Raw genomic sequence first — 22909 nt, 5'->3', positions numbered from 1 at the left:
ATTACCCTGCCCCGGTGAACACCTAAGGCTCCGCCCCTTAAAGTAACAGACGCGCCAAGACAAACAACAAAAAAAATGGCCCAAATGACAGAACACTTCAAAGCTCCTGAAAAAATACAACTAAGCGACGAAGAGATAGCCAACCTATCGGATGCACAGTTCAAAACACTGGTTATCAAGATGCTCACAGACTTGGTTGAATCTATTCGAAAAACAGATGAAAAAATGAAGCCTATGCTAAGAGAAACAAAGGAAAATGTACAGGGAACCAATAGTGATGAGAAGGAAACTGGGACTCAAATCAATGGTGTGGACCAGAAGGAAGAAACAAACATCCAACCAGAAAAGAATGAAGAAACAAGAACTTGGAAAAATGAGGAGAGGCTCAGGAACCTCCCGGACGCCTTGAAACATTCCAACATCCGAATTATAGGGGTGCCAGAAGGAGAAGAGGAAGAACAAAAAACTGAAAACTTATTTGAACAAATAATGAAGGAGAACTTCCCTAATCTGGCAAAGGAAATAGTCTTCCGGGAAGTCCAGGAAGCTCAGAGAGTCCCAAAGAAGCTGGACCCAAGGAGGAACACGCCAAGGCACATCATCCTTACATTACCCAAGATTAAACGCAAGGACCTACATCCAAGATTACTGTATCCAGCAAAGCTATCACTTAGAATGGAAGGGAAGATAAAGTGCTTCTCAGATAAGGTCAAGTTAAAGAAGTTCATCATCACCAAGCCCTTATTATATGAAATGTTAAAGGGAGTTACCTAAGAAAAAGAAGATCAAAAAAAGGAACAGTAAAAATGACAGCAAACTCACAGTTATTAACAGCCACACATAAAACAAAAACGAGAGCAAACTAGGCAAACAACTAGAACATGAGGGTTGTCATTAAGGGAGTAGGAGGGGGAGAGGGGGGTAAAGGTACAGAGAATAAGTAGCATAGATGATAGGTGGAAAATAGACAGGGGGAGGGTAAAAATAGTGTAGGAAATGTAGAAGCCAAAGAACTTATAAGTATGACCTATGGACATGAACTATAGGGGGGAATGTGGGAGGGAGGGGGGTGGGCAGGATGGAGTGGAGTGGGGGGGGAAATGGGACAACTGTAATAGCATAATCAATAAATATATTTAAAAAAAAATGAAGAAAAAAAAACACAATATATTTGAACAATTACCAACTTATCTGTTAAGAAACAATCTTCTATACTTTTAAAAGTTAAGGTGCCAAGCCACATGACATCTCAATTAATAAAAAAAAAAGTATAACCTGTTTTATAACACTGACAAAAAACAGAAAAAGAGGTCCTGGTACAGTGAAGAGGCCGTATTCTTTTTTTTTTTTTTTTTTAATTTTTTATTGTGATTCAATTACAGTTGTATGCCTTTTCTCCCCATCCCTCCACCCCACCCCAGCTGAACCCACCTCCCTCCCCCCTCCCCCTTGATTTGGTCCATGTGTCCTTTATAGTAGTTCCTGTAATCCCCTCTCCTCACTTTCCCCTCCCCACTCCCCCCTGCCCATTGTTAGATTGTTCTTAACTTCAATGTCTCTGGTTATATTTTGTTTCCTTTTTTCTTCTATTTATTATGTTCCAGTTAAAGGTGAGATCATATGGTATTTGTCCCTCACTGTCTGGCTTATTTCACTTAACATAATGTTCTCCAGTTCCATCCATGCTGTTGCAAAGGGTATAAGCTCCTTCTTTCTCTCTGCTGCGTAGAATTCCATTGTGTAAATGTACCATAGTTTTTGGATCCACTCGTTTGCTGATGGGCACTTAGGTTGCTTCCAGTACTTGGCTATTGTAAATTGTGCTGCTATGAACATTGGGGTGCACAGGTTCTTTTGGATTGGTGTTTCAGGGTTCTTAGGGTATAATCCCAGCAGCGGAATTGCTGGGTCAAAGGGGAGTTCCATTCTTAGTTTTCTGAGGAAATTCCATACTGTTTTCCACAGTGGCCTCACCAGTCTGCATTCCCACCAACAGTGCACTAGGGTTCCCTTTTCTCCGCATCCTCTCCAACATTTGTTTAAAGAGGCCGTATTCTACAGTGCAGGAAGGCGCAGCCTTTGGAGGCAGACTGGGTTTACTTCTTAGCTCTACCACTTAACAGCTATGTAATACTGAAGACATTATTTAATCTACTTGTTCCTGTTTCCTCACATGTAAATTACAATAATACGAGTTCCTACCTCTTTGGGTTAAAAGTTTAAATGGGGTAATACATACCAAGTATTTAGAATAGTACCTGGTACATAGTATACCACTAGTTAGCAAGCTACCGCCCACAGGCCGGCTGCCTGTTTTTATAAAGTTTTACTGAAACACAACCTCACTCACTCACGCAGGGGTGGCTCTTTTCCCATGACAACAGCATAGTCATAAACGGGAAAGCGAAATGGTGCGTCTGGAGCCCTAAGGCAGACAGTTGTAAAACTTCCCTCCAGATTCCTAAAAACAACTTTTTTTTTTGGCTAAAAATGATTTTCTCCACTGCCTTTTAAGATCTTTCACATTCATATGCTAATTTACCACAATTCCAGTTAGTAGTGTGGTTTTCTATTCAGTTTACTTTTATAATAGTTAAAAGCTCAGCTCCAATAAATGGTGATGGAAGGAGACTTGACTTGGGGTGGTGAACACAAAATACAATATACAGATGATGTACTATAGAACTGTACTCCTAAACCTATAAAATTTTATTAACCAATGTTACCCCAATAAATTCAATTTAAAAAAATGGCTAAGCTCCACAATTATATAGATCCAAAGCAAGCTCTACCATTTGTTAACTGGTTCTATGGCCTTGGGAAAGGTACTTAATTAACCTCTCAATCTATTGCCTTATTATAAGAATCCTAATCTCATAGGTTGCTGTATTAAGATAGATAATTCAAATGAAGTGTTCGATGCCTAGTTAACTTTGTCATTTTTATTTTTTTAAATCTGTTACTTGAATTACACAATCTTGCATTTTAAATGTAAATGAGGGCACAAAATATTTCAAAATATTCTGATTAAAAGCCAAAGAAGATAGCCCTGTCTGGGTAGCTGATTTGATTAGAGCATCATCCCAAAACACCAAGATTGCGGGTTCGATCCCTGGTCAGAGCACATATAAGAATCAACCTTGGCCAGATGGCTCAATTGGTTGGAGCATTGTCCCGAACACCAAAAGGTTGTGGGTTCAATCTCCGGCCAGGGCACATACCTAAGTTACAGGTTCATTCCTGGGTTGGGGTGCATGTGGGAGGCAACCATAAACGTTTCTCTCTCACATCGATGTTTCTCTCTTTCTCTCTCCCTTCCTCTCTCTCTAAACTCAATGAAAAACATATCTGCTGGTGAAGAAAAAAAAGAATCAACCAATGAATGCATAATAAGTAGAACAACAAATCGATGTTTCTCTAAAAATTCAATAAATGAAAAAAAAAGAAAATAGTATCTTCCTAGTCTAGAAAAAAAGAAATAAAAAATTCAAAATAACTGTTTATTTTTAAACCTATACATGTATGTGAGGATTGCTTTCCATCCAACCTATGTTGGGATATCCATTAAAACACAAATGTGTAACAGAGTAGTTTCCAAACTTTTCTTTCATTCATTAATCTGTTCAACAAATAAATGTTAAGCAACTCCTTATTGGGCTAGGCACTCTGCTGAGGACAAAGAGTGATTATTAAAATAGTGTCTGTCACCATGAAGGTTTTAACCTTATAGGGAGATAAGAAATGTCACAAGCAACTGCAATAGGTACTACTGGTAGGACATATTATAGAAGTTTGCCTCAGTATGTTTTTATATTCTTTCCTGAAGATATAAATTTTCCTGCTGCTAGGGTGGATTAAAAATTGGAGTTACTCAGGGCTTGGTGCTGAGCCTCTTCTTCTTACTCTACCTTCTAGCACAAAGAGCTCACATATGCAAGCAATAAGAGAGAAGGATTCTAAATTCCTGACAACACAAGGTTCCATGTCATCTACTTGGACTTTTATGTAAAAGAAAAATAAACTTCTAGCTCACTTAAGCCAATGTTCTTTGGGAGTGCTGCTGTTCCCCACTGCTGAATCTAATCTTAACAAGAGCCAAACAAATTCTCAATGATGAAAGAAAACAAGGAAATAGAGGTGTGGGGCAAAGGTTGGAATTCACTAAAAATGCCCTAAGTATCTACTATATATTGTAGGCACTGAGGTAGGAGCTGGTTAATTAAAAAACGATAAAACACTGCCTTTGGGTAAATAAAACTGTGAGAAAATGCATTCTTGCAAGGATATCAAAGGCACTACCCTGTCTCCAACACTTCAAACACTGTATACCAAAAAACCTTTCCCCTTGTGTGGGGTCATCACCTTTCCCCTTGTGTGGGGTAAGGGATACATGAGAAATCTCTTATATCCCCTCAATTTTGCTGTGAACTTAAAACTGCTCTAAAAAAAAATAATAAAGTCTTCATTTTTTAAAACAGATACCCCTCCCTCCATTATTTTATATTTCTCTAGTATTCACACTCAAAACCTGAGAATCATATCTGACTTCTTACTTACATTAACCCTCGCATCTGACTATTCAAGTTCTAGTAGGAAAATATAATTTGTTTCAAGATAATCCTCTTTAAAGTATGATTTCTAGTAATAGCTTGTGTACTTTCAAATGGAGAATACAAATATTTAATTATTTACTATGTACACATTCTCCCCTTAACTGTTTTTTTTTTTTTTAAGAGCAGACACCATGTTAATCCATGATCCATGACACTCAGCCTAGTCCTCAATAAATACTGAAAAGCAATCGACAAATGAGGCACGTTTGAAAAGCTCACTTTGTCATGTGCTCTTAGAAAGACCTATTTTTCACATTCAACTTGCAGTGTAGTAACTTCAATTAACTCCAACTGCTGTGGTGCTTTTTGCATTCAAAATGGTGATAACTTGTACAGATATGAGAGCTAGTTCACAAGAAACTGAGGAAGTCTTTGGGATACCCCAAGAACGTGGGTTTGTAAACAGGGTTATAAAAATGGACACTCATACTATCTAATAGAGTACTGTAAAGCAACCCACCTATTAAAGGCACTAATGAAAAATTAAACCAACCATGGTTTTGAGATTTAACAATTTAAATAAAAACAAAATCCTTATGATAAATAAACAAGTTGTCTTTCTTAATATAATATAAATGTACATCATCCAAACATAGATTTATGCAACATTCCCTCCTCTCTCATTTCAAACTGAGATCATATGTTCTTTCTTGGGTCACCTTCTCTGGCTACAAATGTGGAATTTGAGATACAAATAAAAATCCCTTTAATATTAACTAAAGTAAGATGTAAGTGGGAATGAAAATCCGCTGTTACTAATTAGCACTGATTAGAGTTAATTTTACTAGAATAGACATTTACATAACAAAAGATGTGCATCTGCCTCTTTATAAATGGTAATCAATTTGGAAAATACAGCCCATCAATTTTATCTGTGAAAAAAGACATCATTCTGCCATGTCAAATCATTCATTATAATCACTAGAGGCTCTAGATTAGACTCAAGATGATCAGGATCCAGTAGCTGCTTGTGTTTAATTTTAGACTTTTTTGACTCAGCTCACAAAGAAGCACCCTTGACTGAGGGGCCCTTTATAAATTCCACAGCTGCAGAGGTTAAAATGGTCCAAATGATACTTCATAGAAACAGGGCAATTTAGACTAGAATAGCATCCTTAAAAGAATAATGTGGGGCATGACAATACAATAAAAAGAAACACTACACTCGTAAAGAACCTTCTTTAATAAACATTTGGAAAGCATACCTTATTTTCTTTGTATCTACTGAGATCTGCTATGCAGTATTCTTTGAATAATTTATCATAGTATTTCTTTGCAAGTCTCTTCTCCCTAGATTCATAAAATATACAAATCTTCATTTAGAAATTCAATCATAGTTTGCTACTTGGAAGCAACGTCAAATAAATAACACATGATATAACTATTACTGTTTTAAAAGAGGTCTATTACTTATATGTATGGGGAACTGTTTCCCGCGTGGGAAATGTAGCCCAGCCCCCACTCAGAAAAGCCAGTGGGGAGTGAGGTCGGGCACACAGGACCCACACCCAAGGATAGGTTCTCCCATGGGGAATCAGGCCTGCATTGTACCTAGGCCACTATGAGGCTTGCTTTTGCTAAAACTCCCCCACCCTGAATTGAGGCAGCAAGTGCTTAATGCATATATTTAAAGTAACTTCCTAAAATCTGACCTAAAATCTCCCCAGTATGGAGTGTAACCAGTTCAACCACTTTTCCCTTTACATTTGCAAATATCCTTCTTTTTTTGATGTAATTAGCAACATCCTCTCCTTGGTTTTCTGTAAAAGGTAACCACCTAAAGTGAACCTGTGCATAGTAAATGAAGACCATCCTTGATGTAATGTACCTAGAAAAACAGTAAAAACCTGTCCAGGTGGGGGGTCGGGGCCCTCTCTCTCTCTTAAGAGAGCAGCTATGCCCTCCCTTTTCTCCACAGGATTCCTGTAGTCCGTGTGAATTCCGGATCCGCATCATATATGTGCATAGAATATCTGAATATTAACTATTACAGTTGTTCTCTCAGGGAGAAGATCTGGAAGACTTACAGTCAGACATGGGAAAGAGTCTTACTCTTCGCTTTTTACCATTTGTAATGTTTGGATTTTTAGAACCATTTTCAGGTACTACTTTTTCCCAAAATATTAAAAAAATTTAAAAAGAAGCACATTACAGGACAACAAATAATATTTTTAAAGTGTTTTTTAAAGACAAAGTCAAGCAATAAGAAGTTGGTTAAAACTGCTAAATATTACCAAAAGAACCAAACTAGATTCAGTAATCTGAGGAATGGTTTTATGTTCTCAATTCAGAACCGTTCTGTGCAGGGTAGGAGAGACAGGATGAAAGCATTTGATGCATTACGCGTCAGATGGCTAAAATTACCAGTTCATGTCCACTTCATCCTCCTCATTCCATAGGAATCTATGATTTTCTCGTATAACATCCATGTCTGTTTTGTCATTTTCCCTGGAAAATAAAATGATTTTAATTTAATGTAAATACAGAATTAGTCAAATTTAGGAGGTCAAACAGTTCTGTGATATTTTTGAACACCTGAGTAAAAAATAATACACAAAGATAAAGACAGTTTTATTTCTATGTATATATGTACATACATTTGTAAAAACTATTTCAGTACTTTTTCAAAAGGCACTGAAGCAACTTAAATGGATAAGAAATCCATCCATTTCTGGAACTGGTTTCAGTTATACACCTGGTGCTAAAAAATCAAAATTAGGATGAGAAATCTGAGCAAATATTAAATGGAAGAAAAAACGTATGACAGCAAGTTTCAAAATCTAAAAAAAGTAACACTACCCTATTGAGATCTAATTTAAAAAAATATAGAGTGTTTTCTATACCTCATTTTTCTATAGCTTCCAAGGAAGACTGAGTAAGGAAGAGAGTTAAAGGATATGATTTTTCTAGATACTTTAACAGATTGGGCATAGAATAAGGGATTGTTGGGACACACAGGCCAAACTGAGAGGGAGAGAAGTCTGGGATAGATGACATGGTATAAAGCTTTTTAGGGCTCTCCCAACTCAGAAAACTCTTAAGTCAGAGGGAAAAACCCACATAAAACCAAGAGGCGCTGATGAGAAAACCCTCAAATATAGGAAGCAATTTCATGTGTAGGAAATATTAGAGTGAGGTTTCTCATTTGCCCTACACTTTTATGTTTTTTATCCCCACCTGATGACATGCTCATTGATTTTAGAGGGAGGAAAAGGGAGAAAGAGAGAGAGGGAGAGAAACACTGATGTGGGACAGAAGCACTGATCAGTTGCCTTTCTCAAGCACCCTGACTGGGGGCTGAATCTGTAACCCAGGTATGTGCCCTAACCAGGAATCGAACATGGGACCTTTCAGTTTATGGGATGATGCTGCAACCAACTGATCCACACCAGCCATGGCTGCCCTACCTTTTAAAAGGCAATCCCAAACACTGAGGTTTAAAAAGTTCAAAGATCCTCACAAAACAAAACAAAACACCCAAAGCTGAATAATTGGGGACGTGTGTGTTCCTCACATAACTGTTATTGACAGGGGCTACCTACTGCCAGAGGAATGGGGTTGATGAGAAGCTACTTATCTGGAAGCCATGGATGGTCTCTCCACCTTAGGATATAACAAGGAAATCAGAACAGAAAGCAGAGGAAGATTACAGAATCAGAAGACACTGTAGAGGTAGGTCTTTAAAAGATCTCCACAGCCGCCTCCGGTTCTGTATAAACTTCATGGCACTTACCCCGATCGCCTGAAATCTTCTTTTTTGCCACCATAATATAAAATATAGTCATTTACAAACTTTGTATGCCTTTGGTACTGAAATGCAAAAAATTAAGGATTTTACTTGTCCGATAGTTATGCTATGCCCAAGATACATTAGTGAATAGGAATAAAAAGCGTATTACGAGTCTACTTAGTTTTTTAATATGTAAATATATACTATACATGCTTATAAATTCAAAGATAGAAAAAGGTAAATATTAAACTATTAAGAATGAACATTATAGAGTACAGGGATTTTTACTTTCTGCTGAATACTGTTCATATTGTTTTTAACATTTTCCAAGCATATACTACTCATGATAAAACATCTCTCTATCTCGGGAGAAAGTTTCCTCTTCTATTGCTGAGCTACGTATGGCCTCATACCACCACTCATTTTAATCATCATAATACGAAAAATTATAATTTCTAAAGTTAAAGGTAAGGAGTAGAGTTTACCTTTCATTATTATAAAATATTATTTGACTATGCCAGTAATAATAAAGCCTCTAAAATTGTAAGATGCAACTTTTATAATATTAAATCCTAACAATAGGCTTTTGAAAAAAGTAAATATAAGAAATCAGATGTTATTTTTGTAAATCTTCTTTTAATATTCAAAGATCCACACTCATGTTTATTTACAGTTAAGTATAACAAGATACATGGGGGTAAAACTTTTTCTTTTGAAAAGCTTAACGGTACTCTCTACAAGTGAACACGCACATACTAGAACTGACCTCCTCTGTAACACTGTCTGTGACTGTGACTACATCCTATTATAGTAAAGAGAGTGACTTAATTGATCACAATATATTCTAACAGAGTATCAAATCAGAATATACTTCCCAAAGTGGAAACAAAACAGTTAACATTTAAGACAAAAGAGGAGAGCCAAATATCTGAACATATGGGTTCTACCTCTTGGCCTAACACTAACTGGTCATTTGACCACAGCAAGTCACTTAAATATTTTAGAGCTGGGGTCAGCAAACTTTTTCTGTAAATAGTAAACATGCAGGCCATATGTTCTCTGTTACATCTGCTCAGTTCTGCCATTTTAGTATGAAAGTAGGTACAGATAACACCTAAATGAATGAGCATAGCTGTGGTTTCAAAAATACTTATTTCTAAAACAAGGTGTTAGATGAGACTACTTCCAGGAAGATGGAGTAGACAAAGATGTATTGCTCCCTATTCCTCCCACTAAGAACAGCTAAATCCCTTGGAAATTATGAGTTTATTTAAAAAAATATAAGACAACTGAAAGGTAGAGAGAGGGCATATCAGCTACTAACCTCAGGACCCATGGTATAATGTGGTGGTGAGTTACCCTTTTTGTCTTTTTTTTTTTTTAGAGAGAGGGGAAATGAGAGTGAGAAAGAGAGGGAGAGAACCATCAATGTGTGGTTGCCTCTCGCCTATCCCCTACTGGGGACCTGGGCCGAAACCCAGGCATGTGCCCTGACTGGGAATGGAACCAGTGACCCTTTGGCTTGCAGACTGGCAATCAATCCACTGAGCTGCACCAGCCAGGGCCCCTTTGCCTTTTTCTTTCTTTCTTCTTCTTCTTTTTTTTTTTTTTGGCAATTGTTATAAAATTTATTAGGGGATTTTAAGTATATCTAAAATGAAAATTCATGAACAATAGCGTATAAATTATATGTGTATTAAAGGAGACGTTAAAGCAAAAACCATGACTAGAAAGATATAGTATACTTCAAAATGACAAATGTTTAAGTTCTTTAGTAAAAGATAATAATTCTACATTTTTACAAAATATTTTTTTGTATTGTTGTTCAAGTACAGTTTCCTTTTTGCCTTTTAAATCCCAGGTTTGGAGGTGAAGAAAGCTGGCAACCTGGAAATACCAAAAAGCACAGGCAAAAAAAAAAAGAAGTCCTAAAAGCCTTCTCTAACTGAATGTCCAAGAGAGGTAGTCTAACAAGATAGATAACTTTTAGACAATAACCACTCTATTCCAGCCAAATACTGCAGGAAAAACTGCGTCACACCTCTGCTCATACCAGAGAAGCAGTCCTAGACTCTCACCCTCACCAGGCTTTTAGATGCCCCAACACCCTCAAATGATCAGAGAAGGCAGAGTAGATGTTGAAATGCTGAAGGAACAAAGGGCAGATGTAAGCAACTGGGTTAAGAGGTAAGAGGAATACATAAATTGTTGACAAGAAAACATCTATAACTTAAAGTATTAGAAACAATAACAGAGTGAAACAGATTACTACAGGTGGGAGGGAGTGTATCTAATTGACATTGTCTCCTTCTCCCAATCCTGACCGGTAGGTAATACATATCTAGAAATCCTTCAGGTCTTGCTTGGCCTCTCTCTCACTCTCCAATATTCAGTAACATGGAAGGCCAGTGGTAGTAGTCTCTGTAATGAGCCACAGTCTTACCAAAAAGTTGAGCTGCGACACGGCCATAGCAGGGAAGCAAGGTATATAGCTTATAGAGAGCCCAACTCATGCCTGAGAGTTGAAGCCAGAGCAGACAGAACAGTCCACAGACAGACCTACCTTTAATACAAGTCTTACAAAGATTTTAACTAGCAAAGAACCAGGTGGGAAGAGAGTAAGAGTTAAAATGAGACAGAAGATAAGAGTAGTATAAAAATGAGAAATGTTGAGAGCTTGGTAAAAACAGGTTGGAAAATATATGGCAAGTTCATGGACTTTGTAATCCTACTTATAGAACATTTGTTTTACTATTTTTTGTCTCTAAATCTATTTTTATATATTAGTAAAAGAGAACTGTACTCAAAAGTATAAGTGGCAAAATTCCATCTCAATAAAGACTTATCTTTAAAAATAATATATCAACCTATCTGACTTTACAAGATTTCATAAAGTAAAAAAGTAAAATCTAAAAGTCTGTTAGTTCTTAAAAACCTAGAAGTATAAAAAGGATACAGCATCCATAGCTATGAGATGAAACCTTCTATTTCTTGCTTCTTCCCTGTTAAGACAAATTTTATTTTAAGCAAATTCAAATATCTACATTCTAATTAATATAATCAAACTCTGAAGTCTCTAAGTTTACAAAAACATCTTAAACCAAAAAAAGTAAAGTACATTGAAATACCGTACCTATCCAGCAATTCTGCTGCAACCTGTTTATGGACCACCTTTCCGTGTTTTTCTTTCTGAAATGGCTTTTGGAGCAGTAAATCATCTTCAACTGTCCTGGTTTATTAAGAAGAAAAACTATTAAAAGAGTTTATTTTTCTCAGTTTCCTATTTCTTTATATTTTCACAACTGGAACATGTTTTAAACATTTAAGTCTTAAAAAGGAATCAATGATCTTTAGTGAGACAGTTTATATCTCCTTAAATTGCTTAATATCTTAATATTATTTTTATACTTATGAAATGGAGAGGGTGAAACTGACAAATGTACAAGCCCTGGTGTCTGAGCACCTAGGTTCCCGGGTTCAAATTCTGGAGGTCATTCACTGTCTTATCTTTTTGTAGAACAAGAAGGGCTGATTCTAGATAACACGGACTATAGATGATTAGCCCTAGTTATGTAGATATATATAACCCTAGGGCAGAGAAGACTGTCCAAATAGATTTGCTCAAATTTTACAAAGCGGTATTTTTGAATTAAAAATCCTGAAAATGTAAAGTACCATAAAATGTAATTTGTTGTAATTATTTCTATTCTACTGGTTATCCATGAAGACTGAATACCCAATAAAAATGTTCAGTCTCAATTAGTATGCCTAATATATTGCTCTCATTGCAAAATAATAAACCAATTCTTATAAGTTTAATTAATCAATCAATCAACCACTCCTAAGTTAATGGATAAAAGCGAGGCTCTAAGCACTAAAAGCTGACAACCTCACCCTTAAAGACAGCAACTCCACCAAAATGTAGTAGCCTCTTTATAAGGTCCAGCTATAAGACTGTATCTGTTGACAGATCTTGTCCCTTCCAATAGAAACTTCATGATCTCCTTCCCTTGATCACTTAGCCTGTTCATTCACAAAACCGTAAGAATTGTACCGTATCACAATCTCATACTCCACACTAACCTCATTTTGAAGTCAAATCCTAGCAAAGGGACCACCATCCATGCCCTATCTTAGCTACATCTGCATGTAAAAAGTCCTTCTCCCCTTTCCGCTTCCGTAAATCCCTCCATAGCATAAATGTTTCTTATTTTTCAGATAATGGTTCTCAAATTTTTAAGTCAATTCCCTATAGTTTAATGAAGTCAAATCCCTTCACATCATTGTCTTCACAAACACAATCCAAAAACTTTCAATATTAATTATTTATACCTCATCTCAATCTAGAAAGGATTTGAAGGACAGGTCAATAAAAAATTACCTTTTTTTCCTTTTGCTAGATTCTCCACAGTGTTCATCGTCACTAAAATCAGAGTCATAGCCTCCATGACCATGCATCTGTAAAGTATAAAGTCAGTTATTTAGCATTTAAGTTGCCCATTGTTCAGGAAACAGAATAGTTCAAAAGTTAAGTTGTATTTAAAGGTCACAATAGTTTTAAAGGATAGTGGTGGATATGTCACTGTCCCTGGACTATCCACACATCTAAAACTTTCATTCACTTTGAAATAACAGAGTTAACCTTCAGAGTTAACCATTCATTAAAAAATGAGTAAACATTTTTTACCATTAGGCCAATGCAGGGCTAGTCTTTGACCTTCTTCCACTGAAAACTAGGTCTAGAGGCTGCCATGTGACTGCATACAAAATTCGGCGATGCTTCACTTTGAGTAACACTTGCTGTATATTTATCATCAACTTTGTTCCAGACATTATGCTAGGTCCCTTACAAACATTGCTTCTAATTCTGCAATTTTGAAACTATTATCTCCATTTTAGAGATGAAGAAATCAAGGGCAAATGAAGTTAAGTAAATCAATTACCACATTTTTCAGACTACAAGATGCACTGGACCATCTAGGTTTTAGAGGAAAATACTGGGGGAAAAAAAAACAAAAACAAAAACAAAAACCCCACTCCACTGCCGCCCACCCCCTAGCCAGCCAAGCAAGCTACATTCAGACTATAAAATGCACCCTCATTTCCTCCCAAATTTGGCGGCGGGGGCGGGGGTGCGTCTTATAGTCCAAAAAATATGGTATGTAGAGCAAATAGGTGGCTAAGCTGATTTACTTGATTCTTAAGCCCATGATTTTAACTACTCCAAACTGCCTCTCTGGAATACACTAACATTTTGATTATTATATTCCATTAGACTTACTGCATTTGTGAACAGTACATTACTAATTGATGAGAATGTACCTCTTTTTTCAACATATGTGGAGATTTTCTTTTAAAGGTTTTCTCTAGGTAGATCACCTTATCCTTTGGCCTAGTCAACCTTATTTTGTTTCTTTTTTTTAACTGAAATTCTCAGAAATACTGAAAGATCTCAGCTGTCACTGAGTTGTGTTGGAAGTAGCTTCTGGTTTCAGCATTATGTTGAATTTGGGACCCACATTAATAGGGGATGGATAGGTTATTTGTCTATTTGATGTCATAAATACCCAATTCACATGGCTATAAGAAACCAGTGCAGGCCAAATGACATATCCAATTTTTGAAACTTTAATATTCACAGTGATAAGTAGAGTGGAAAGAAGAGGAAAGAACTCCCTAAAATTCACTGCCCTAGGCCTAAGACAAAAGATGTTTCTAGTTCTGGGTACCTTGAATAAATTATTTCATCTGCTAAATAAAGTGGTAAATAATTGCTAAATCCTATGAGTCTATTATATTCTACTTTCAAGGATGGGTGTGTGGGTGTATACCTCTCTTCCCTGTCCCACAGAATTCTAGAGGAAGCCACCAGCCAAGGTTGGAAGTGAAGGTCTAAGGCTACAGCTCCAACTCTACCCTCGTTTACATCTGTCTTCACCTTACAGATGCACCTGGATCTCACACCCTCCATTACTGTCAATTCCCTGCTCCACCTGTCTATCACTTTTGTTCAAGCCATACCAGCCTCTCACTCCTTGTCTTACGACCTCACTTGCACATCTTGATGGGAGACAACTGCTGGGTGCTGCTTAAAGGTATGTTCTGGGATCAGTCCTCCAGAATGCAAATCCTGACCCTGCACATTTCATTTATCTTTCTTTGGGCAGGTTCTACAACCTGAGAGCCTCAGTCTCCCCCTCTACAAAAGGAGGCTAGTGAAGAGTACCAGACTCATAGGACCGGAAGTTGAATTACCACATATAAAGGGTTTTAGAACAGCGTCTGGCACAGTAAAACCCCGTAAATGTTAACTCTTAGTACCATCATCATCTTGTTACCACACACACCACCTCTTCCCCGTTTCCTCTGGCGGCTTCACCCATCCCATACCCACACCCATCTCCACTCAGTGGTTGCACTAACATTCTCTCACTCACATCAGGTTACGAATAAACTGACAAGGGCCGAGAGAAATTAGAGAAAGGAGACGCTGACTGTCTCCAGAATCTATCAAAAAAAAAAAAAAAAAACCATAACAAGTTCCAGGTTCTTCTACCCGATGCCAAATACACTCACGGCCCTTCTCAAACACCCCTTCCCCGCCTCCCTGCTTGGCCAGTTCGCCCGCAGAGTCGTCTTTTTCTGCTTTTTTGGCGGCTGCAGCGACAACCCACGGCCTGAACGAGAGGCTGCAAGGCCGCCGCAGTCCGCCCCAGTCCGCAGAGCCCGCGCAGCTCCGCCACAGCCCGCGCCGCCAACGCCCGCTCCCCACCTCTCCCTACGGGTCCTGACGGGGCGCTGCTTCCGGTCGGGCTCGGCCGCGCGTCACACTTAAAAGGCACCGTCCCCGAGAGCCCCGATTTTGTGCTACAGCCAGAACATTCCCGGGAAACAAAGGCGGTGGAGGAACAAGGCCGGAAGGGGAGGCAGCGGCTGCCTGCTTTCTTCGAAGTCGCTGCCCTCAGTTTTTTCTTTAGGCCTCTTTCCCTTCCCTTCGCGGGAGCCCCTTATCTGATATTGTGTGGCACTGGTCTAAGTCCATACCCCTCATTTGAAAAAAACCCTGAGTATCACCTGCCGCCCTCTTTCTAGTAACCTTAGTAACGTCTCCTCGGAGCCTCTCCGCTGAACGGCTCACTCTCTAATCTGCTTTTCTTTCTTCCCCGCCCCCCGCCCCAAAACCACCCCCCGCGCCCAATAAAACCGTTCTCATAATTAGAACAAAAATAACTTTCCTTCGTTTTACCACCCACACAATAGATACCATTCCAAATGCAGTGCTGCTGGCAGAGGAGCTCATCAAAAATGTAAGGAAAGGAAGACTAGGAAATAGGGGAGATTTCACAGGGTTGCGGATTCTCTGCAGACAAGCGACCTGGCACGTGTTAAAAGAGAGCCAAAACAGCTTTAAAAATAAAGAGCGAGAGAGAGAGAGTGCGCAGGAAAGAAGGAAGAACCGCAGGAAAGAAGTTACTTTACGTTCCACCAGGTTATCACTGTATTTTACTTTTTCTACATTACGATGCTTCTGGGTTAATAATCTCTTGTCTCCCTCAGGCTGATGCTTGCTATTCATCTTTGCTTTCTCCTCAGTACCCAACACGGTTCCTTGGAAACCACAAGCACTAATTAAATATTTGTTGAACTGGCACACCACTGACTTTAGAGAAAATCTTGGCACCTAATGCGAACTCATCATTTTACATCTTTTACACTGCACAGTAGATAACAATAACCTCATTGGTTCAAGTCCCCTTTCTGCCTGACAGTAAATTATAGCTATCTCCTGCGTTACCCAATGCAGTGACTATGGTCTTAAAAATCTGTAAGTTAAATTACTGCAAATTCAATGACTTCAAAATGCAATCTGATTATACACCAATGAAAAGCGTTTATTCACAAACTTTAAAGCATTAGGAAGCCTCACAATTTAACAATATACTACATGAATTATTTTGTCAAGCAGTTTCCTTTTTAGTAAATATCTAAAAATGTATATTTACTTCTTTTACTTGTCACCAATAAAATCAACCTTATTACCTGTACCTTGTATATATTCAATTTATTTCCTAACAATATTTGACGTGTAATAGCATTTTTCTCCCAGCCCTAGTGTATTTTTGTCTGTTGCATCATTACACTTGTACAACAAGCCTGTGCTGCTGTGTTATGAGCCCTATTTTGCTTTTGAGAAATAGAAGCACAGAACTTAAAGCCACAGACCTGGTGAGGGTCTAAAACCAGAAGTACTTCTCTATCTACAAGACCCAGTTTGCTTGCAGGCTCTCATGCTCTCTCTTTGTGTAAATTTCAGTCTCTCTTTCTTTTTAACTCATAGATTGTGTGGGAAGTAGCTTCTGGTTCTAACATTTTAAGAGTTTCAGATCTGTTGCTACCAGACCATTCAGCTACAGATTTGCATTTTTCCCTTTGAGGCAGCAGTTATTGAAAGAGAGAAAATAGAAAATAATTGGTAGGTATATATCGCATGGTCTGAACTAAAAACAATTAATACAGGATAGAAAACCTACCGAATCAGGAAACTTCAAGTTAGCAAGTACAGCTCAATAACTATGAAAAACATAAATATTGATATTTATTAAGCCTACTTTGGGCAATGTAGTGTCCTTCGTCATCACGGTTACAAATATGTAAAAGCCACCCTTACTCTTGAAAGTCGACTAGTAAGAAAGAAAAGAATATATAGAATAATAACAACAATTTAGCCTATCATATGCCAAGTGCCTAGTAAATGGCATGAACCTGTGGTTCCCAATCTGTGAAATGTGTTATTTCAATTAATATGAAAATTTAAATGTACACAAAGGCTGTGTGTGTGGTGAAGGTAACAGAAGTTGGTCCCCATTCCTCTTCATCACTCCCCCCTCTTCACATTTTTATTGCTTCCCCCACCAAAAAAAGCTGCTCTAGGAAACAGTATGTAAAGAGACACACTTCAAAATCAGCAAGACCTGCATTTAAGTCAGGTTTGATACTATCTAGGAGATATTGGGGAAGTTATTTAATTATCTGAGTCTTAATTTCCTTATCTATGAAATGGAGATAGTAGTAGTAGTATCTACCTAACCAGGGGGCTGAAGAGGTTTAAAATGAAATGATGCAGCTAAAATGTTTAGCATGATGCCTAGTTCATAATAAATATATAATAAATGCTACTTGAGGAAAGAATCTGATTACAGGCATTCTTTCTTGAGAACAAGTTTATCAATTAACTACTTCTTGAATATGGTCCAGAAATGGATCCATACATATATAATCCCATGATTAATGGGATCCATAGATATATAATCCCATGGTTAATGGCACAGGTTTAAGTATAAACTTTTCAATACATAGTTCTGGGTCAATAGAATAATATGATAAAAAATAATCTTGATTCCTACCTCATACCATACACAAAAGTTAATTTCAAAGAAAACATTTTTATGATATTTCATGACATTTTCTTTAGGGTGGGAAAATTTTTTAGATAGGAAACACAAATAGCTAAGCATAAAGGAAAAAATATATTCAGGACTTGTTCATTTAAAAGGCTTTATTAAGAAAGTGAAATTTAAGTCATAGGATGGGAGAGAATATTGTATTATGTACATTCAGCACATTATCAGAATATAAAAAGAACTTTAAAAATTACTAAGTAAAAGGTAGAAACTCAATAAAAATTACCAAAAGACTTAAACAGGCAATTCAAGAAAAAAAGATATAAAAATGGCCAATGTACATGTATACTAGTTATCAGAGAAATGCAAATTAAGAACACAATACACATTATTACACACCCACCAGAATAGCAAAATGGAAAAGACAGATCTAGTGCTGATGAAGATGTAGCATGACTATAACTCTTACCTGCTGCAGGTACAACTGTAAATTGGTACAACCACCTTGGAAAAGGTGTTTGGTAGTACCTACTGATGCTGAATGTATATAGTCTATGTCTCATATATTCCAGTCCTCAGTGTATTTTCAACAGAAAAGTGTACATATGTTCATCAAAAGACATGTACTACAAAGCACTAGTTATAAATTACAGCAATATTTATAAGTCAAAAACTGGAAGCAACACAAATGTCCATCAGTATTAGGACTGTTAAATGAATTGTACTTTATTCACACAATGGAATACTATACAGAAATAAAAATGAATGAAGTACAATTATATGGAGCAACATGGATGAATATCAGCAATACAGTGGTGAGCCAAAGAAGCATTATATATGTAAAATAATACACACAGCATGATCCCGTTCATATAAACAACAAAAGGAAAAGTTATTTTTTACAAGTCAGAATAGTGCTCCTGGTGGGTATAGGGAGGAGACTGGAGGCAGTGGTGCCTGTGGGGGAGGGGGATGCTTTTAGGGACATGGTAACATTCTATTTCTTGATCCTGGCATTCATTACACGAGTGGTCCACTTATACCTATGATATGTGCATGTTATGTATATGTTTATTTCAATAAAAAGTTTACAGTAAAAAATTTAACTTTTCCTAGAGATTTTTAAAATTTCAACTCCAGTTGGTAAATGGACATGTTAGTGACTAGAGTAACTTCAGGTGTGACAGAATAGGATGGGGAATGCTTAGGTGGGATTTCCTGGGGCTTCGGAAATTATGCCATATAAATGCTTACACAGTCAAAAACAAATTTCCTGTTGGCACTGAGATGGAGGCAGACCAGGGTCTTTGTAAGTGTTGAGAAAGACTCTAGTCAGCACCCAAAGGACTGAAAGCACCCTGGCCTATACCTCCTGTACATTTATAAGCCAGAATCTGGCAGAAGGCAGCTCCACCACCTCTGTAGTAGAGTTCAGTCCATGAATAAAGACACCGTCTAATAACTACCTTTTGCAAGCTGATCTAAGGTCAGTTACTTGCCTGTGTAAATGCCAGGAAGAGGCTGCCAGAGTGTGAATACTGAGGTTGGATGAACACTGTGAAGCTGAGTGGAAAGATAGCAATATACCAATTAGCCAAATGAATTAATTGTCATTGTTAGGCCTACTCCCAGGAGGCAAGAACAAAGACAGGACGTCTATAATACCCCTCTCTGAGTCATTCGTGGATAAAGAGCTTTGTGATTAAGCAAAAGGGCGACACTTACCGGGTACATGAGATGAGAAGCAGAGACCAGGAACATTAAATATCACTGGAAAACTGATGCACTTATTTTTGTCATATAATATCCTTGGGTTTGAGGATTTCACTCTTCACTCAGAAATGTGCAAGTGGAGACACTGTATTAATGAATGTTAATAGGTGTTGTACCTCTAGATCCTTCCTCAAGGGCTGGCTAGGCCTTGGCCTACAATCATGGAAAAGATATAATCTCTCCCCCCACATCAAGGCTCAATTCCTAGGTGGGACACAGTCACAGAAATAGGTCATTACAGTACAGTGCTGTGGGCAGCAATAGGAATAGTCCTAGAAGGTTGTGGAAGCACCAGGGCGGGGCCCTTAGCTCTGAGAAAAGGAAAACAGGAAACTTGGGAGACAGAGGACTTCAGGTCTTTGTTCAAAATGCCTCAACCATAGTTTTGACTCTGTGCTACATACTGCACTGACTTTGCATCCAAAGGAAAGGGAGATATAGCCTCCCGGACCTTCCATATTCACCAACGATTCCAAGAGCCTCTCTCTCTTATAAGATGTAAGGAAGCACCAAGTAAGTTTGGCCATATCACATGATTTTAAAATTCATGAACACAGTCGACCATGTGGAGAGCGTGCCAGGGTAGTAAGTGAAATGTCCAGTGAAGAGGGCCTGCCATATGTCTCAGGATACATGTCATCATTATTATGTGGTCAGGCAGCTTGATGTAAATAATAAGCAATTTTCCTAAATGATACCTTAATTAACATATTTTCTGAAAGTGAAAACTCTTGGATTAGTTGTCCTGGAACTGAAGGTGATAACTGGTGGTAGGAAATGGGTTACATAAATAGACATGGATAACATAAATGACTGAGTAGGTTTAGAGGAACAGGAGATGGGGAGTTCACGCCTTCCTTACTCTCCCTATATCAAAGTAACAGCATCCAAAGTAACACTTGGATCCATAAATAGAACTTTTCCAGTAACATACTTTTTTGTAATCCCCCTGTTTTGTGTCCTGGAGAACAGCTAACTGCAAACAGCCACTCTTTCCCACATGACTTAGATCAGACTCAGCTGTCCCCTATTTAACCTTTGAGAAAGCTAGACACAGACCTTCCAAATTCCCATTCTTTGCCTCATAAATGATGAGCTGCACTGCTCATCCCCACTGTTGAATTGGAATAAAATGCTTGTTAACCAAACTTTGGCTCAGCTTCTTTCCTTCCTCCCAGCCCCTGAACTTGGCCCACCCTCAGCCAGAGCCAGCCTACAGCCCCTCCTGTGAATACACTGGCCTCAGCATAAACTATTCTGTGATCTACTATATGATCACACCCCACATTCGGGTCTCTCTAGCCTTGTCAACACCTCTCTATAAAATAAAAGCTTTATTTGCTTGACCTTTGAGACACTCGCAGGTTATCCTGCCTGCAACAGTCAGTCTCCCCTGTTGGAATAGTCCCTTTCTCCCTTGCAATAACCTTTTTGAATAAAAGTCTCTCCTAGGTCTGTATTTGCTTTTTATTTGACAATGTCCTTCTGCATCGTATACTATCTGGGAGAATTTTTCTGACAATAAAGTATGTTGTTGAAAATGTTCTGTTTGTGACCAGAAGTATTACTCTTACTGGACAGTGCCATCTCACAAAAGTTAAGGAGCAGCTGAAGTGACCCCATCACTGGACAATGAATCGCTAGACATCAGGAGTAAGGTCACTAGTCTACCATGGCTCCTGCGACACCACATTCAGGTTTCTCTCTTCCGCAGAGTCTGTGCCTTCTCAGGCTCCTGGTGCTATGCAGGGGTGGGGCTTCTCTACCCACACTCTCAGTCATCCCCAGGACTCAGAGGACAGTCCACATGCTGATGTGTCCCCATTTGTATTCTTTCAATGGCTGAACAACACTCAGTGTACATATAGACCACATTTTGTTTATCCCGTCATCTGTGGGTACATACTTAGGTTGTTTCTACCTTTTGGCTATTGTGAATAATGCTGCTGTGAACATGGGTGTTCAGTATCTGTTGGAGTCCTTGCTTTCAATTCTTTTGATATTTACCTAGTACTATTGAAGGTCACATGAAACTGTTATGCTTAATCTTTTGAGAAACAATTAAATTGTTTTCCACAGCAGCTACCATTTTTCATTCCTATCTTCTCCACCTCCTCACCAACATTTGTTATTTTCTGTTCTTTGGTTTTTCTTAAAAATTTATTATAGCCATTCTAGTAGATATAAAGCAGAATCTCATTGTAGTTTTGGCTGGATTTCTCTCATGACTAATGTATTGAGCATCTTTTCATGTGCTTATTGACCGTTTTTATATCTTCTTTGGAGGACTGTGTACAAGTGCTTCTCCTACGTTAGAATTGGGCTCTTTGTTTTTCTGTTGTTGTATTTTGGTTCTTTGTAGATTCTAGATGTATAATTTGCAAATATTTTCTCCCACTCTGTAGGTTGTTTTTTCACTTTCTTGATAGTATCCTTTGACGCACAGAAGTTCTTAATTCTGATTAAAAGTCCAATTGAAAAAGATAATTTTTAAAGGGCTAAAATCATGATTCTTGTACAAATATAAAATTAACACACATCAGAGATTTTATTTAACTAATTCATGAGGAAACCAGCAAGATGTTACCACCAGTTCAAAGGAGAATTCAAAGAATACCCACATATAGGCAACCAGGAATTCTAAAATGAATTTACAAATAGATTCAAAACTGGCCAATAGCCACAGGGCAATAATCAACTGTATCTGCACCAGACAAAATTCATTTTCATCTCTGTTGACAACAATCATTTGTATTGTTATCAGTTTTATATAACTTAAAAAGTTGTAAAATAGCTCAAAGATAATGAAATTTTCAATAACTCAATAGGGTGCTAAACAGGACTCCTAATAATCCTTTTTGCCTAGTTTAAAGTCTTTCATAATTTTTTTTGATGCTTTCCACTCACCCCCATCTCAGCGGGTGAACCAGCTGCTCTGCAATTGCCTCAAGTCTTTCAGCACTGAGATTGCTACTAGGGACAGTTAATTCAGCTCAAAGACTATTTATTAAGTGCCAGGTGGTAGAGGGGCAGCTATAGCTATTCCTGCTACAAATGCTTAATATCTACTAGAAGCAGGCATTATGCTACAAGAATAATGGGGATCAATGCAGAGTGGTCTCATCCTTTTAAGCCTTCTTGCCCAAGTGGGGACAAAAAGGATAAGTAAATAAACAAATAAAGAATCACAACCTCTGAAAAAATGCAATGAAGGAAAACAGCTGCCAACACCAAGAGAAGCCTAGGTAAGCAGGGTGGTCAGGACTGGCTGCTCGGGAAAGAACATTTAAGTTGAGACTTAAAAGATGAAGACAAGCTAGCCATTCTGCATGTGTGGGGTGGCAGGAAGCCAGTGAGCAGCCAACCTCACAGTCTGTCCTCACCCTCTTGCT

The 22909-nt window shown here is 38.0% G+C and overlaps 1 protein-coding gene across 6 annotated transcripts in view; it reads right to left on the bottom strand.

The window, feature by feature from the left end:
• The window catches only part of LOC112307382 (protein FRA10AC1), a 62406-nt gene that overhangs the window by 18953 nt on the left and 20544 nt on the right, over positions 1 to 22909 (bottom strand). Inside the window, exons 1-7 of one of the 6 annotated variants that reach the window (XM_045197772.3) lie at positions 15608 to 15680; positions 12725 to 12801; positions 11477 to 11572; positions 11300 to 11345; positions 8347 to 8423; positions 6978 to 7061; positions 5819 to 5903 (exon numbers count right to left, since the gene is read on the bottom strand). In XM_045197772.3, the coding sequence (XP_045053707.2) occupies positions 5819 to 5903; positions 6978 to 7061; positions 8347 to 8423; positions 11300 to 11345; positions 11477 to 11572; positions 12725 to 12801; positions 15608 to 15643 (501 nt within the window). In that variant the 5' untranslated portion in view covers positions 15644 to 15680. The other 5 variants (XM_053923033.2, XM_053923034.1, XM_053923032.1 and 2 more) reach the window with 5 other exon arrangements.

The sequence above is a fragment of the Desmodus rotundus genome, chromosome 4, assembly GCF_022682495.2.
Source record: "Desmodus rotundus isolate HL8 chromosome 4, HLdesRot8A.1, whole genome shotgun sequence".
Taxonomy (NCBI): domain Eukaryota; kingdom Metazoa; phylum Chordata; class Mammalia; order Chiroptera; family Phyllostomidae; genus Desmodus; species Desmodus rotundus.
The sequence above is the reverse complement of the archived record's forward strand: the minus strand, read 5'-3'. Positions and strand labels throughout refer to the sequence as shown.